This window comes from Panthera onca, chromosome C1, assembly GCF_046562875.1.
Source record: "Panthera onca isolate mPanOnc1 chromosome C1, mPanOnc1 haplotype 2, whole genome shotgun sequence".
In the NCBI taxonomy this organism is placed as follows: domain Eukaryota; kingdom Metazoa; phylum Chordata; class Mammalia; order Carnivora; family Felidae; genus Panthera; species Panthera onca.
In genome coordinates this window covers 30511105-30529325 of record NC_138346.1, presented here as the reverse complement: position 1 = coordinate 30529325, position 18221 = coordinate 30511105, and the positions used below count along the sequence as shown (strand labels likewise).

Below are 18221 nucleotides of genomic sequence, written 5' to 3'. Positions count from 1 at the left end.
CCACAAATTTCGGAACACCTGGCGTTTCTGGCTAGAATGTAATGCTTGCCAGCCTCCATTTACAGTACATTACTGATCATTATTAAACCTTCATTAAATGAGATGAGGGAAGACCAGTGGAGGGACTTGGGGAATGGCAGAGACACACAATGTAGCCCCCACCCAGTAGGTGGACGGCACAACCTGCCGAGGCCATCACACCGGCCACTGCGGTGTGAGCGGTCGCACTGATGGAGTGGACGGCTCCAAACAGTGACTGCAAAGCAGAATGGGCGGGAAGCCAAAAATAAATGCTGAAGTTGTGTGACTGAAAAATGATAATTTAACGCATATGCTTTTAGGAATGTGCTTTTGTATATCGTGTGGGCGCGGGGACGCTCTTGGTCAGGGTTAGTTGAATACAGGATTCTGACATTTTAATGAACTTGTTTTTGTTGTGTGAAGAGGAGAAAGAGACTCGGAGAATCTTCCGAGGCGTGTTTCAGATAGTTGGAGAGCTCACAGTGGAATGCACAGGGAGTTAATAGACAGCATGGGATCAGCAGAGTTAGCTTTGGTGGAGGGCAGGAGGACGGGGCTCTATCCAAGTGGCAATCCAAAGGGAAATGTCAGAGTCCTGCCACAGACTTTCAGCAGTTTCGTATAATTTTCCCGTTGATAGTGGTTTGTTTCATTTTAGCTTTCTTTGATGGTTCCTCCCTTTTCTCTGTTTCTTTTCTTTTTCTTTTCTTTTTTTTTTTTGTTTTTTTTTTTTGTTTGTTTGTTTGTTTTGTTTTTGTTTTTGCAAAAGGTCTTTTTGTGGAATTTGGTTCCTGAGCTACAGTATGCGTGTAAACATTAGAGAGGAATTATGGTATATTGAATTACTCCATATTTTTTAACAGAAAAATAGAAATTCAGAAATTGTTGGGAGAAGGGGGGTGAGGGCTAAGGGCTGACTTTTCCAAGCCACAGGTTGATGCTTCTGTAATAGACTCCATGTGTTTCCTGTCAAGTCAAGCTGACTTTGGCTGAGGGCAGGCAAACGTGTAGTATTGTGTCTTGGGAAGGGGCGGCCCAACGGGAGCCTGGTGGCAGTCCCTTCCCCTCAGAGGTGGGCCTTCCTCGCCCCCATGGTGTGAGCAATTTGTTCCCACCCATCTGTTGTTCCCTTTAGACTTCCTACCCTGCATTCGAGGCCTTCCCCACGGAAATTCCTCTCTGGGAACCCTGAGAAGGGAAGTGAGAAGGCCAAAAACCCTGCTTCCTCCCCGCTGCTAGCATCAGCCAGCACTTTTCCGCTGTCTCTACGGCCACGGCCACGGGCCGGCAAGCCTCCACATTTGGATTCCCGTTTCCTCTTTCCCCCACCTCCACACCCGCCCCCGCTCAATCATGCATCTGCACCAGCTTACACTGGGTTTTTAGAGCTGAGTGGGAGCTTAGACAGGTGAACAACGAGGCAGACGGGACAGGCCACGGCGCGGCCACTTTGGACATGTCCACGAGGAAAGCATTCTCTAGTGCCCTGGGATCTTGGCCTGCAGGCTCTCAGTGCCGTGCGGAATTATGTTTTCTGCCGGTCAGTGCTGAGCTAGGCAGCCGGCTGGTCTGGCCCCCTCGTTCTGCCCTAACACGCCAAATCACCTACCTGGCCTTGGCACCCCACGGGGATGCCGGGCTGACCCTGTGTTCTGGAACAAAAGACCTATCACAGGAGGTGAAAGACTTCCTTGTTTCTGAGCCCACTTTCTCCGCCCTGGCCAGCACCTCCCCGGCATTTCAGCCTCTCTGGATGTTAATGGGCTGCCCCGTCACTTCTGAGAGCCAGGTTGGCAGGAACCAGCCTTCCACTGAGGCACCGGGGAGACATTCTTCATTGGCACTTAGGGAACAGCAATTTTCACATTTGTCTGCTCTCTGAGGTGGACAGAAGAGCCTGATTAGAGCCCGAAGCCATTTGGTGGCCTCATTTATAATTGCTTACTCTGGGAACCACTGGCAGACTTGGCTTTCATGCCTGGGAAGGATGAGACCAAAGGCTGACCCGAAAGCCAACGATCGCCAAGATGAGTTAAATGAATAAGCAAAGGGAGCCGCTTCTTTCTCTGCCCTCCACTTAGGCCTTGCCAGCCCTTTCAATGGCACCACTGTGGCTGTTGTCCGAACCCATTTCATTTGCCTTCTTTGGGTTATTTTCCCCCCACTTTCAGACAAAGATCTGCAGCTCCCTTCAGGATTCAATTGCAACTTTGATTTCCCCGAGGAGCCCTGCGGTTGGATGTACGACCATGCCAAGTGGCTCAGGAGTACCTGGGCCAGCAGCTCCAGCCCACACGACCGGACGTTTCCAGGTAAGCCGGCTAGAGACTCAGCGGTGAAGGAGGTAAGAGGAGCCTGCTCCACGTCTCCCAGCCCCAGATTCCCCGGCAAGCTTCGTAACTCCCCACCACAGAGCAATCCTCTGCTCTGCGCCCACAAACCACCACAGTCTTTGCTTACAACGTCACCCTACACCATAGCTGGCTGGCGGTTTCTAGCCCCGTCTTGTGATTACAGTGCAGCCTGGAAGCTGAGAGGGAGCAAGAGAGGCCAAGAGAAAAGAAAGGAAAGGAAGAAAGAAAGAGCAGTTGGGAGGTTTTAGGAGACGGGATGAGTCAGTGCCTCCCTGTCTCCATAGCCAGCGCTCACGGCTGACACGGCAGAGCCTCTTGTCAACACCAAGCCGCCTGTTGTTCCTAAAATGCCTCCTTAGGAAACCCTGGCCTCAAGCCTGGCTGATACTTCTCCGAGGGTATCATCGCTTCAGTAGCAAACCAAGCTGAGGGTCCGAAATGCTGCCACACCCAGGGGGTCTAGTAGAGTGGCCTGGCGCTCAGCCTCCAGGAGCGTGTTGACGCCTGTCCTTGAACTATCGTCCAGCCGCTCTTTCAGAGCCAGGTCTTAGCAGCCCCTCTTGGCACGGTGGCCAGAGAGGGGTTGCCTGTAGCCCTCCTAGAAGCCCATAGAATCAAGGGTCGTCTACCCTCTGCACCGCAGCGTGCTTTTACAGTGGCGTTCGGGTCAGGGTCTCACCACCAACTCTGAGGATAAAGAAAAACCCTGCTTTGTAATGTGTGCAGCTTTTGGGGGTATAAAGCCCTCCTGTGGCTGAGCTGCCAACAGGACATGATCAGAGGCGGGGCTGGGAAGCACAGGAACTACACGACATGGTTTTTCGCCATCAGACGGCTAGAATAGATATGAATGACGTCAGGAGCATTGATACTGATAAAAGGTATTAAAATCATTAGGAAGTGTTGAGTCTTGAGAATGTATGGCCTTTCATTTTCAATATCATTTATTTAATGGTAACTTTATGTAATTTAATTTGTAATAATGACCGCGTTTACCACCTGCCTTGCAAAATTCTGGAAATTTTAACAGTCTGCTCTCGCAAGCCAGCACACGTTGGCTCCCACACACCGCTTGTTCGGTTTCCATTTTTTCTGCACCCCTGGCCTGGACCTCGGGGCCCCATAAGCTTTTGAGAGGAAAGGGGTTAATTCTGGAAATTAGTACATCAAATGTTGCCTGACTAGAGAATAAAGGGAGGAAGGGGCCTCGCCTTCTACAGGGTTCCCCAGAGCTGCTCTGCAGCTCCTCAACCCCAAGGACTGGTCGCATCCCCTGTCCCCCAGGGGACAGCAGTGGGACAGACGCCAGGAGAGCTCTGCCGGCCGGCCTCCCAACACGGCCTGCACTTGCTTTCCTGGAGGGTCACAGTGTCTGCTCTGGAGAAAAACATTTTCATATTTCAAGTGTTTGTCTCTTCAGCATTTGAGTGCTTGGAGAGATTAATACCTGAAGATCACCACGGCCTCGGGCAACGGGAGAGAGTACTCACCCTCATCCCAGCCTTAATCACCCCCCCCTCTCGTTCACTGCAATAATGTTTAATTAGTATAATGAGCCTCCTGCACGCTGGAAAAAAAATACTTATTTTTATAACCCAGCCTGGATTTTTCATTTCATTTCCTCTCCTTTGAGACTCGGCCCAATTAATTGGTTGTTTTTCCCAACCTCCACTTTTCATCCCAACATAAGGAAGGTTTGTGGGGTATGCGTGAGTGTATGCACGCACAGTGTGTACTTGTGGGTGATGTGGGTATGTATGTGTTTGCATATGTGTTTCTCTCTCAGGGTGTTGTGGGTTTTGTGTGTGTGTGCAAATGTCATGCGATTTATGCGTAGGTGTTTGTGAATATGTATACACGTGTGTTTGCCTGCGCATGTGTGTGTGTTTGCATTTGAGTGTGTTCGTGGTTCGTATGCATGAGTGCCGTGCGTGTGCACGCACATCGTGTGAGGTGTGTACAAGGGGGCAGCTGGGCAGAGGCGCTCTGAAAGAACGGGTGTAGGTGGCACAGCATGGGGAGATTTACTGGCTCTTACTCAACATCCCTCTTCAGATTCTCCCTAAAAATTTGGCCTCCTCCCTTGCCGTCTTCTGAGCAGACTTTCTCTAAGAATGTCTGAGGCCAGCCCTGTCCAGGCCACAAGGCCACCAGTTAGCAAGTGCCACTTCTGGGAGAGCTTCAGTCACTCTCCATTTGAGCCTGGCCTTGACCTCTGTCCTTCTGTCCCTCTGCCCTTGGCCTCCCCCTGCGGCGGGTCTCACCCTCACCTGAGTGCCCCCTCCACTGCCCTGGCAACCGGTTGGAAATTCTAGTTCTTGTCCTCATTCCAGTTGATTCATTCCACCCTGCAGTTTGGGAGGGCTTTTCAGAGCAAGCTCGCAAAGCACGGGCAGAATTCCAACCGTTGGCTGGATGGATGGGGACAAAAAGAAAATTAGGGCCATAAGGAACTGCTAGATCTAATGTTGTTTTTCCCTTAAGATATTGAGAAGGAAAATAATTATTTCCCTCTTCCAGAGGAACCCCTGAAGTTTGAAAAAGTGGCACTCGTAACCTGTCTCCAGGAAACAAAACTGTGACATTCTTTTCAGAACCCTTTTTTCTATCCTCTGATGATTTTAAAAGTCGTCTGCTGTGTTTCCCATTTTCCTTCTCCTTACAAAACTCGATATGGGGCTTTAAGCAGGGAAGGATAGAAAGCCCTTTCTGTTCAGGGTGGTCCTTTCTTCAAAAAAAACAAAAATGGGGCCCCGAGGGGAGCAGTTGGGAGAGAGGAAACAGCTGTGCTGACCAGGGACAGGGCAAATGCTGGACCTTCCCAGTCAAACCCAAAAGTCCTGTGTCCCCCACACTTCGCCACTCCACAAAGAGGAGATGCTCTTTAGGAGAAGTGTGTCATATGTTTTACCCGCTTATTGGGTAGATAAACAAAAGTAATTGCATGCAAGAAAGGAGGTGTCTCCATCAAGTATAGAGGGGGCATTAGGATAGACAAGGAGAGAGAAAAGGAAGAAGAAATAGCCATGTTGAAATATCATATGCAGCCTGTTTGATTAGAAGTGTCTGTGGAAACTATTTACATTCCTTAGATATTTTCTGAATTAGTTCTTTTCTCATGTTTTGTTTTGCCTTTTTTTTTTTTCTTTTCCTTTTAAGTCAGCAATTAGTTCTGTTCTTTTGGCCAGTGGTAATAGTTGCTTAAGGCTGACAAGACACCCACTGGTTTCATGCCACTGTTTTTGTTTTTCAAGATGATCTTTCAAGCCACTCAGAATTCCTTCTTTGAGATCTTTGCTTGTGGCTTGGAAGCCTGGACTGTGCTCACACCAGCCCCTGGGGAACCCTGTCCCGAATCCAGTGACCCCTGGTGGTTGTAGAGGAACCGGTCCGGTGTCCTCTGAGAAGCCACTTTGTCTTTTCTGTGTAGCTATGACACAGAAAATGTCTTCCCTAGTGGGAGCTGTAGTATTTTCTTTTTTTTTTTTTAATTTTTTTTTTTTAACGTTTATTTATTTTTGGGACAGAGAGAGACAGAGCATGAACTGGGGAGGGGCAGAGAGAGAGGGAGACACAGAATCAGAAGCAGGCTCCAGGCTCTGAGCCATTAGCCCAGAGCCTGATGCGGGGCTCGAACTCACAGACCGCGAGATCGTGACCTGAGCTGAAGTCGGACGCTTAACCGACTGAGCCACCCAGGCACCCCAAGGGAGCTGTAGTATTTTCTACAGACATTCTCAAGTGCGATGATCATCAACCCAGTGTCGAGAATGATCAGGTCTTTAAGGAACAAGGTAAAAACTCTGAGACGATATGGTGAGCTCACATGTCTAGAGCTGCAAGTAGCTATTTCCATTTTAGTTAATTACAGTTATATACAGCTGAAATTTCAGTTCCTCATTTCAGGGACCTGGTGGCCATGATATACTGCACAGCACAGATGTAAAACGTGGCCATCATTGCAGAATTGTCTTGGTTAGACAGCTCAGGCATCTTTTGGCATTGACGTATGTGTAACCTCTGGGGTCCTTGCTGACCCTGCTTCCCCATGAGGGGAACCGATCACATCGTAAACCAGGAAGCAAGTAATTAGGTGGACGTGGCTTCTCTACGGTCCCTTAGTGACAGTGTCCAGTGGCAGCTATTCACTGAGCCATTCGACCTCAGTGAACAACCATAGTAGTGAAAGCAAGCAGATAGCTTAGCATTAGATAGTGTGGGAACTATTTCATTGGACCAAAAAAAGTAAATACTAAGGAATGCCGATAATAGTAATAATAGTTGTTATTATTACTATTATCACCATTATTGTCAGGAATGGGACAAGAAGACTAGAGAAAGAGGGTACCATGTTAGCTTCAGAATCCTTAAGTATTAAATGTCTGGTCTCCCTAAGTGTGTGTTCTTCTATGCATTTGTTGACCTCATGAAGTATGGTTACAGTATTTCTTTATTTCAATAGCTTCAAATCATGGAAGTGATATAATGAAAATATGCAGGAGAGCCTGGCTGGCTCAGTTGGTGGAGCATGAGACTCTCGGTCTCAGGGTTGTGGGTTCAGGTGCTGCACTGGGTGTGGAGCTTATGCAAAATCAAGGAAAGGGAAGGGAAAGGAAGGAAGGAAAGGGAAGGAGGGAGGGAAGGAAGGAAGAAGGAAGGAAGGAAGGAAGGGAGGGAAGGAAGAGGGGAGGAGGAAGGAAGGAAGGAAGGAAGGAAGGAAGGAAGGGAGGGAGGAAGGAAGGGAGGGAGGGAGAGAGGGAGGAAGGAAGGAAGAGAGGGAGGGAGGAAGAAAACAGGCCATGCCTATTTGTACCAGTACACCATTATGGTAAGACAGAGCTTTGGCTGCCTCGCATTTATATGTTTATTGGATTGAGAAAACAGAACCTTTACTTTGGATTCAAAAATAAGCTCAAGACAGAATAAGGAATACAGTGTTCTGAAATATTCAAATTTTATTAATGGTAGCTATTCCATCAAATGTCAGGGGTAAAGTTGTTAACGTATCATGGGGCTGTGTTGATGCAGATTGGGCCATTTATAAACTCCATGAGAGCAGAGGACCAGAACTATGGTTCCCTGGGGAACATGTACACGAGAAGATTAAGTGTGGGGGAGTAGATGGTTGCAAAGAAATTATGGGAAAGAATTGATGACTGAACTTGACCATGATGGGCTTGATATTTGACAGGGAACTAATAGTGACTCTGAATTAAAAAGCAACTCTCCCTGAACTCAAAAGACCTCCCCGGTAGGTGGGACCGATGGTAGCAAAGAATCCAGAAGCTGCATTGGCATTACCTTGAGTTGCCTTCAAAAAAAGGTTGATGGGGCTCGGCTGGGGCACAGCCACTGCAAATACAGACACAGGACCTTCTCAGGCTTAGACTGCAATGAATAATTAAAGACCAGGAAGAACTTGGCTGAAAGAAAGCCAATATTCAAGGAATAACTTCAACTGGAAAAGGAAAGCATAGCGGTGCTTCTTTAAGAAAAATAGGAAGAAAAGTATCTCTGACTTTATAGAAAAGACAGCAGTAAAGAGAAGCTGTTATTCCTTTTTTTTTGAAAGTCCTGATTGGTTGAGTTCCGCAGCAGTGTGCAGATTGATAATGAAGGGCAGAATGATAACAAGACTGCCTCAATTGAAAAGCCTTCATGAAAGCTGACACACTAAAAAACACACAAACAAAAAACCAGCTCTGAGAAGACTCTTGCAAAGACCAGACCTAAAACCCCAAATGTCCACAAAATGGTCAATTGTAAACCTTGAAGATACCCTGCTGAGTTCATGCAAAGTCAATGTTTCCCTTAACTGGCTGTTAATTTGAGGACCTTAGCAGAGATAGACAGACCTTGGGAGGCCAGCTGAGGGGCTGACTCATGTTTTAAGCATGACCTATACAGAGAGATTACATCTCCTGCAGCACTAAATATTCTTTCAGATGGTTGTTCTGGTAGGAGGGCAAGATGCTAGCTAGCCAGGAGATGTGTGTGTTGGACAGATGGTGTGTTTGGCTTTGCCATAGCCAGGAGGATCAGACTGGCGACTTACTTCAGGGTTTGGTAAGGTGTGGACACAACCGTTACCATTGCTGTCGGGCCAAACACAGTCACATGTTCACCCAGCACTTATGCAGCTGAAGCCAGATGCGGCCATAAATCGCCAGGTGAAACGTCAGGAGACCCTTTCGAGAGACAACAGCAGGTTAAAATGCCTGAATGGCCCTGTCCTCTGCACTTCCTCTCTGCCCTTTTGCACTCCTGTTGTTCATTCCCGTGTGATTATTTTCCCCTGTATCACGGACAACAACAGATGTTTTGAGTCAAGAACTTAGCAAAATGCCTCCCAAATATGTCAGGTCCAGGAGGAGAGGGATTGGGTCTCTGGGACATTATTTCTTCACTCTCTTTCAGCGAGTGAACATATTTCCTTTCCATTGTCTTTTTGTTGGAAGCTATCCATTGCCGACAGCACTGCCATCAGCTACAAGAACAAGAAGACGGCCTCCAGGAGGCAGAGCTGGTCCTTAGCTGGTCAGTTGTCATGTTTGGGGACCTCTTTACAATCCACAGGGCTCTTCCTTGAAGTCCAAGTAAATCGCTAAAGTGGCCCACCCGTACCATGCCAAGCCCTTGCTATATCCAGTCATCAACGGCCACTGTGTGCTTAAAACCTCCTCCGTGTTTGTCAGTGGCAGGCCATAAATTAGAATGTTCTAGAAGAACATATATATGGGTGCCGTGGCTTAAAAGCGCACTTAGCTTAGAGGAGGGTTGGTATAGACCTACCACCATAAGTAAAGGCTTGGAAAGTGGACATGTAAAGAGGCAAGGATTGAGTTTCCCGAGAAAGCGAACACTAGGGGTCTGAATTCTTCACGGGTGAAAATGTTTCCAAGTTAGAGGACAGAAATTGGCCGTGCTCCATCAGGGATCGAAGGGGGACATGTGTCTCAATGACAGCAGGAAAACCTAAAACTGAATTTAAGAAGTCCCTGACAGTTAGGGTTGTGACCCAGAAAACACATTGCCGATGTGGCCTATGGAATCTCCTTCTCTGGAGAATTTCAAGCAGAGGGTGGACAGCTGTTCTAGGGATGTTTACAGCATGGTTCCTCTGGGCAGCCAGGCTGACCCAATCTAAACCGTCTCTTGAGGTCCCACTCTCATTCCAGAATCATGTAGTACTTTATTTCATCTACTATATCTTGACAGGAAAGACATCGGTAAACAGCACATGATGCACAAGTAGGAGCTGGCTGGTTGCCGGGGTTGGATGGATCAGCCAATCCAGAGAGCATCTTCACTGCCCTCGGGCCAAACCATACTTCCTTGTGAGTCTAGGAGTAGTCTTTCCAGGTTATTGGTGCTCTTGTGACCTTTTTCTTTCTTAAGAAAAAAAATGGGGGGCAAGTATAGCAGGCAGTATGTGTCATGAGACAAAGATCCTAACATTTATTGAGCACTTACTATATCCCTGTTACTGTGCAAGGCATTTGCATGGCTTGTTCCATTTCCTCCTCCTCACAACCCTATCCAGTAATGCTGTTATTATATCCATTTTACAGATGGGGAGGCTGAGGCTTTAAAAGACTAGTGAGCATTAGACCAGGATTCCAAGCCAGATGAGAGGCCATGCCCTGGCAATTCTACTCACTCCAGTCGGGGCTCATGTAGTACTTCACTCTCCAGCAGTGGTCTCGGACACATCGCTTCAATTCTCTGAGCTTCCATTTCCTTTCTGGTGAAAATGGAGGAAACAATACTTGTTTCACAGACCTAGACTGCACAGGGAAGACCACATAAGAAAAGGCAGACAAGGCTTCCGCTGCACCATCTGGCACATAGTAGGTGCCCAGGGAACGTCAGTTCTCTTGCCCCTGCGTTTCTTATCCCCTCCCTGGGCTCTTCCTGGTCTGAGCTATTCCTTCGTGATGTCCTGCTTCTAATCAGCCCTCTCTCAGTGACAGGCAGGGACGTTTTGCAGCTCCGTGTCCCTCTGACTGATGTCTACTGCTAATTCCTTAAATTTACATATCATCTTTCTTCCCTCAAGCTCACAGCACTTAACAGACAAGTGGGGCACAAATGATTTAACTAAGTGAAATTCAGAGGCCTGCTTGTCTTGAGATTCTGCAAACTAGTGGATTAGCTTAGATGTCAGCGCTGAATTATGATCCTTCAGCTGCTCGTGCTTAGCACGCCACCAGCATTAACTCCCTGGTCTTCCAATGGTCCTTTAAATCATGCGAAGCGATTATCGTCTTATTGTGGAGGGAGAGGGGGTGGGGGGGAGAGGAGAGGAGGAGGGGGCTAGCTCCGTCCCTGTCCCGGGTGCGGCAGTCTGTGAGACCTTTGGCCTGATTGTGCCTGAAGTTTTAGCAACAGGATGGGTAAATAGAACAGACCCAGATCAAATCCAGCCAGCACGGCTCTTTCCACCTCCACACACATTTTACTTACTAAATTCTAACCATTATGCTATGAATCCCCTGCCGCTTAAGAATGTAAATTCACACAAGTGACAGTATTTCTGCCAAGCAATTTTCAAGCAGCAAGTGGGTCTTATTTGTGAAACTGTGAAGGAAGAAGGCTGAATAATAAGTCTCTGAAATCTGGTTTTCTTTATATATGAGGTAGAAACAGTCAGGGCTTGGAAATTACTGGAGCATGGCAGCATTTGAGGGCTTCTCACAGGTGGCTCCAGGGTGTGTCCACAGGTCACCCCATTATTGTCAGTGCACCTCACCTTTGAAAGGGGCTGTTGGCTCGGAAGAGTGGCAGGGAATTGTGAAGACGTTGTCTGGGTCTGTGGGATTTTCTTGCTTCTCTCGTGAGAATATAGAGACTCGTATCATTCTTTATCTGTGCTTGTCATTCATCCATGGGAGCAAACTTTTCTTGAGTAGTGGCATATGTATGTCAGGGAGAAGGAGCAGTATTAACCCTCATATGTGTAAGACCGGGACTTAATCATCTAACCGGAGTGATGAGAAAGACACACATGAATCAGTTAAATTACAGCACAAGGTAGTGGGCGGTTCCCTGCTGACATGCATGAATAATGGCCTCAAGTCTTTTTAAAAACAAGGTAACGGGGCACTTGGGGGGCTCAGTTGGTTAAGCTTCCGACTTCAGTTCAAGTCATGATCTCGAGGTTTGTAGGTTCGAGCCCCATGTCGGGCTCTGTGCTGACAGCTCAGAGCCTGGAGCCTGCTTCCGATTCTGTGTCTCCCTCTTTATGCCCTTCCCCCCCACCCAAGACAAACATTAAAAAAAATTTTAATAAGTAAGTAATAAAAAAATAAAAACAAGATAAGATTAGCGGTGCAGTCAGCAAACGCTCAAGTTGTGGAGAGAAAAGCAGCATTCGTTGAAATGTGCCAGAAGAGTTAGGAGAAGAACTAGCAAAAGTGGGGTGTTAGGGGAGTGAGAGGGGACACTAAGGAGGTCCAGGAGCAGGGTGCAGGGTGGGGAAGCCAGTCCGGCTTGAATAGAGTGTGCCTGTTTGCCCAGCCTCGGGGCAGGTACCTGGGGCGCAGCTGAAGAGAAGAACCTGCCACAAGCAGGTGGAAAACCTAACGTCAGGTTCAGCTCTGCTACCCCCTACTTTGGACATGTCACTTGAACCTTCCTGAGCCTCATTTGCATCATCCTGTCCGAAGCGAGATTAAGAAGATCTGGCTCACAAGTATCTAGCATGGGGTTAGATGAAATAATGCATGTGACGTGCTTTGGAATCCACAAAGCATTCTGCAGGTATGACTTGTAATTATTATCATTAATAGCGGTCGTAATGAGATCCGATAGGAGAAGCTTAGGTTTGGAAGGTCTTTGAGTGTCTGCTTGCAGTGCCCACGTCTCCTCCCTTGGCAGATCACCAGCTTTAAAATTCTCTGGTGTAGGCAGCTGCCTAGCCATCTGCGCTGACTTTGACCTTGCAGAAGTCTCATGTTGTGAGGGTATTAGACAGACATGGTTCTGGATGGTTAAGGAGACAAACTGGAATCCCAACTATGCATCCTAAACTGGTCTGATTTGACTTCCCCGGGGAGAGTAGCTTCTGGAGCAATAATCCCAGAGAATCTAACTGGAGGGGACTTAGGGGAGCCAGGAAGGAGGAAGGGAAATGGCTAGGGGGGCAAATGAAGGAGCTGGTTTGGGGCCATGGATAAGAAGACTGTCACAGGCTCATTCTTGCTAGAGTCGCGATGTCAGCAGGAGTAGTAACAGCAAACCAGCGGTCCAGAGACTAACCTGTTGATACAAGGCTCTGGAGTCCTCTCCTGTCCTCTGCTGACAAGCCTGGGATATTCACAGTCTCTGGTGAATAGAAAAGCTGGGTTCACATGTCTCAGATTAACATGATCCTGAAGTGTCTGGTGTGCTGGCTGTGTGGTGTGAAAGTGCCCTTGCCATCTTGCAGAAGTGTTCAGCATAAGATGTTTCAGGGCCAAAAGGAGGCAGTGAGCCTGTCTCCTCAAATCGCAGCCTGTTTTCTGTGCAAGTGGCCAGAATGCTTCTGTGCCAGGTGGGTTTGCAGTTACAGGCCCCCACACCTATATCTGCAGGGCGTGAGGTCTGCAAATGGCAACAAGAACTTAGTCTTCTGCACAGTGTCTGATGTGGTTGAAAACTAATCCGCCGAAAGGCCCTTTCCCCAAACATTTGCGCGGGCGAAACCTTAATTTCCCATCATGCGTATCTTCTCTATTAAACACATAGCCTTTATTAGTGATAATGACAGTGCCTGTTCTCGCTGGAGCTCTGTTTGCCAGGCTCTCTGAAAAAGGCCGCCTCTGGCCTCCCCAAGCCAAACAGGGAAGGGAGTAGGGGGTCGAGTCCCTGACTCATCCCTGTGCAGCCGCCATCCAGCCCTTCTTGTGCTTAAAGTTGACACTGGGCTTCCGAATACTCCCTAGAGTCCGGGCACCGTCTAGTAGCCCTGGTGGAGACAGACGGTTTTCAATGTCTTCCATTTGGACAGTGCCCGGCCAAGATGACAAAGGCTTCAAGCATAAACCACCTGCAAGAATCATCTTCCAGCCTAGCAGCCACCTCAGCCCCTTATAATGTAGTTCATTGGGCTGCACTGGCCCTTTGGGTAAGCCCCTGGTGAATCAGACATGGGCCTGGCATCTTAGAATTCAGGAAGACAAGACTTAGAGCAGATGCCACCAGCCAAGACACAAGGCCAACCGCCCCGAGTGCCGTATGCGAAAGAGGCGCAAAGAAGGTGACGCAGAGAAATAGGCAGGAAGGACCAACCTGACATAGAGCCTCCAGAAGGGGCTTCGAAAGGAAGCGGCGTCTCAGCCAAGCCCCGAAAGCACCTTGAGAAAGAAACACGGGGCCTGGAGGACAAAGGCATGAATCGACAAGACACCTAAACTCTGGTCCCAGCTTCCCCAGGAGGGGCCACAGCCGCAAACTGGTCTCTTTCCCAAGCGTTTACCAAGAACCTCTGGGTTTGTTTCCCTCAGATGACAGGAATTTCTTGCGGCTGCAGAGCGATGGCCGGAGAGAGGGCCAGTACGCGCGGCTCATCAGCCCGCCGGTGCACCTGCCCCGGAGCCCCGTGTGCATGGAGTTCCAGTACCAAGCCACGGGCGGCCGCGGGGTGGCGCTGCAGGTGGTGCGCGAAGCCAGCCAGGAGAGCAAGCTCCTCTGGGTTATCCGCGAGGACCAGGGCAACGAGTGGAAACACGGGCGCATCATCTTGCCCAGCTATGACATGGAGTATCAGGTAGGGTGGTGACAGGAGGTGGGTGCAGAGATCCAAGGGAATCTTTGTGATGTGTATTTCAGGCTTTAAAAGGGCCGTGCCCATTCATCATTAGGGAACGTGGTTAAGCACTGCTGTTTTCATTGTGTTTCTCACATTGCCATGGCAACTGAATGACACTCTTATTTGTTATTCAAAACGTGCCTATCTCCACATCCAGACTTGGTTCTTTGTTCCTCCTATTGCCTTTTATATTGCCAAAATCTTCCCAACAAATGTTTCTTCTCTCCATTTTAGTTTAGATTGCTATCAGGTAGGCTGACAAAGGGACACAGAAGCCAGGGAAATCAACACGAACCAACCTCTACACGCACGGGAAGGAGACTGCCCAGCCCTCTCGCACTCCAAGGAGAGGGGAAAATCCTGCCAGACCTGTCCCAGGGTGAACGTGGGAAGGGGAGGATTGCTGTTTGCACTCAGTGGCCAGCCGACCAGAAAGACTCCCAAATGAGTAGTTTCTCTCCCAGTGGCTCCAGGAGTGGAGTTCTATTATCTCTGCCCCACGGAGCAAAAGACTGAGTCACAGATGGGTCTGCACAGCTGTGGCTGAGGCTTGGGTAGGAGTAGACACACTGTGGAAGAGGTGACTGAGAACCAGCCAAAGCATTAACCTGCTCCTCCCCAGACGAGAAGCAGCAACAGATGGCTGGTGAGGCAGCCAACTGCTCGCTCGGCTTGCCAGAGGACATGTGCTAGTTTGCAGAAAGAACCCGGGAGGGTGGAATGAGGGAGGATTGAAGACCACAGAGCAGAGGGGCCTCTGTGTGCCGCCTGCAGTCGCCCTGGAGGTTGCAAGCTATCCCCAGTTCCGCCGCACTCCTAACTGCATTCCCGTTTAGAAACCTGAATGCTTCGTGTTGTAAGTGCCTGGTTGCATTTTTGTCTCCCCCGCCAGATGGTGAGATTCTCTGGGCAGAGGGTCTGGGTTATTAGATTTTGTGACTGTCCTTGTGCCTGGCACATAGTAGGTGTTCAGTAAACTATTGGTGAAGGAAGAGATCCTTCCCCTCCTAGTTGTAATAGTGTAATAATTTGCCCCCAAGGCAAAGCCCAGTGCTGTATTTCTCACCTTACCCCCACCTGTTATGTGCTCTGAGTTTCCGAATACAGTACCTGCATTGGGCATTTAAAAGATTCATGAGAAAGGAACCTCCAAGATTGCTAGAGACATTTCAACCCTCCTGTAAACATGTCCTGATTCTCGTCCTTTTAATCTCTACATTCTGATTACTAGACAACAGTGTCCATCACCTTGTTATATATATTTTTAATCCTCTCAGATATACGTTTGATTTGAACCACTCTTTAAATTAAGATTTCAAGCACCATAGTCATGTGGTCAACAGATGTGTGTACCAGGTACAGTAACACACACACGCACGCACGCACGCACACGCTTTAAGCTGCAGTTAACAGAGAATTGGAAATCTTTGCACTATTTCCAAGCAGCTCAGTTAACCATGGCTCTTGTTCTTCTGGCTTCTAGATTGTGTTTGAAGGAGTCATAGGAAAAGGACGTTCAGGAGAAATTGCCATTGATGACATTCGGATAAGCACTGATGTCCCACTGGAGAACTGTATGGGTACGTGAATAGCTGTCTCTTTGTGGCTCTTCCAAATAAGATACCAAGGGCTGGGATATACAAGAGGAAGCATCACACCATTTTCAAACCCAGTGATACCCAGGGGGTAGAACAGCAACAGTCTGTGCAGGAGGTGAGGTATGAATGTAGTTGTATCTTAGGCTGCATTCAGGATGGGAGGGGTATAAATGGGATGAAGTCTTCTATCTCCTGTTCCCATTCAGAAATAGACATGCATTAAGTATATGGAGACTCAGGGTGCCAAGACCCCATCGTCAGACTCCAGCTTTTAGCAAAGAAAATGCTAGAGGCTGAGAGCAACTGCCAGTCAGAATTACATGCTGCAAAGGTTTGATGTTTTTAATGGAAGCCTTCACTGGTGAACGAAAATAGTACATATGTTATATCAGAGTGATAACACAATTACCCAAGTTGTTCTCTTACATGAATGAATTACAGGGCAAACTATGGCAGGTGAAGTAAGATTTTAGAGTTTGCTTTGAAGCTGACACCTTCAGTGCCCAAGATCCCAGAGTTGTAAGATTAAACATCACATGCCAGGTGACCAGCACAAGAAGGACACCATGAGTGTCCCTTTGGACAGAAGTGCTGAGCGACCAGCCCAAGGAAGATGCACACATTTTACCCAGGCCACCCCAGGGGCATCCTGACCATCTCCCATGAGAGCCATGGGCATTTCCAAAACAAGAGGGAATCCCCAGAAGGAACGGACCTGCTTTTACTTGGCAGAGTAACTGTAATCACTCACCGAGTGCTTTTCTTGGCACGTGGGTCCCGATGTGTATGTGCCTGATGATGTCAGGAGCGCCTGGGACCACCCCAGTCCCTTCAGGCAGCTCTCGGGCCTGGGCATCTACGCATAATCCAGGCTCTGAGAAAGTAATCAGTGGTAAGTGACTGATTACAATGCTTTGGGGACCCATTGCTCTATAAAGGACTTTTTGTTCCAAAGCAACTCTGGGAATCTCTCCCCACCCACCCAGCCCCCGTGATACTGATATGTTAGACACAGTCTAGAGCATGAGGAGGACACAGGACACTTTCCATGGGGTATTACCAAAAAAATTATTGGAAGTCATCTACATCATACCCTCTACCTGCCCGATTGTTTCTTCACCTTGTCTAACTCAATATTTTTTCTTTTTTTTTCCCCCAGAACCCATATCGGCTTTTGCAGGTGAGAATTTTAAAGGTAAAAAAAATTACGGGTTTGTTTTTTTTTTTGCATGTCTTTTTCTTCCCCCCATGTGATGTGAATTTGGTATGGGGAAGAAACCTCCAAATTTGACAAAGCTCTCACGAGAAAAGAGACACCACACCTTCCCGCCACTAGATGGCACCAACCACACCTGTAGCTTCCAGGAAAGAGGATTGAGATCTTCACTGTCTCCTGTTTAATTAAAGTTTAGAAACCTATAATAGAGACAAATAGGTTACAGATAAACCTTTCAGCCTTGCATTGTCCAACGGGGAGCAATGAGGCTGAAAATGCATGAGTGGTGAGAAAGGAGAGGCTGTGGGGGAGAGTGAACAACAAAAAAAAAAAATCAGTAGTAAATTAAAAGTGAAATGAGGTGGCAATGATTTATTTTCGCCTGAAGATGGTTTCTTTCCAGCTGCAGGGCACCAAGGCAGTGGCTTCAATGAACCCTCAGGGAGGTACGGTGGCAGGCCGCTTTACGAGGGCAGAAAGTTAGGGAAAAGACACAAGGAAGGATAATCCTAAGGGGAAAAAGGTGCAGAAATCTGGAGCTGGTGTCTGGTAAAGGGAAGATGGAGGCACATATGCTGACTGGAGTTAGAGCATTTAAATAGGGGACTGAAACCCAGCTCAGGCCATGTTCTCCCTACTAAAGGAGAGAGCACAGTAAAGAGAGGGGAACTGGGGATGATGGCCGTACCCTCAGAGCCTGGGTGGTGGTAACGCCTGTCCTGTGGGGGTGCAGTGGGTCCCACACTCTGCCCTCCTTGTGCTCCAGTGAGTTCGTACCGATCACGTTTCCGCCCACGGTCCCCATGCTGAGTGTTTAGAAGCCACTCCTAAGTTCTTCCTTTCCGTTGGCCGGGGCGGCAAAGCTCATTCAGACACTCGCCCTCACCCGAGGACAGGGGTTTTTCATACCCTGGTTTATGCAAACAGTTGTGAGGCTTCCTGTGCCCTGTTTGCACTGGCTGGCCTTAACCCCAGAGGTGACAGCGTTCCAGCGGTAAGGGAAGTCATTTTTACATCTGAAGTCTAGACTCGTTACCTTCGCTCTCATGAATCTGTCCAGCTCCTTGGCTAGAAAGAGATGAATTCCTGGTTTGCCACCTAGATGCGCCGTTGCCTCCAAATCATCTGGCCTCATTTTCCACTCCTCACCCTCTAAGCAAATAGGTGGGGAAGAAAGCGGCAGAACAGAGCATGCAAGACGGACACAGAATACAATTTCTTTCTTTCTCGCCCTTCCTTGC

The 18221-nt window shown here is 48.3% G+C and overlaps 1 protein-coding gene across 6 annotated transcripts in view; it reads left to right on the top strand.

Annotated features, from left to right (window-relative positions):
• Window positions 1-18221, top strand: part of NRP2 (neuropilin 2) — a 116344-nt gene that overhangs the window by 68327 nt on the left and 29796 nt on the right. For 3 of the 6 annotated variants that reach the window (XM_060623126.3, XM_060623125.3, XM_060623129.3), the window contains exons 12-15: window positions 2193-2333; window positions 13862-14124; window positions 15650-15746; window positions 16924-16944. In XM_060623126.3, coding sequence (XP_060479109.1) covers window positions 2193-2333; window positions 13862-14124; window positions 15650-15746; window positions 16924-16944 — 522 coding nt within the window. Of the gene's footprint in view, window positions 1-2192; window positions 2334-13861; window positions 14125-15649; window positions 15747-16923; window positions 16960-18221 lie in introns of all 6 variants that reach the window. The other 3 variants (XM_060623124.3, XM_060623127.3, XM_060623128.3) reach the window with 1 other exon arrangement.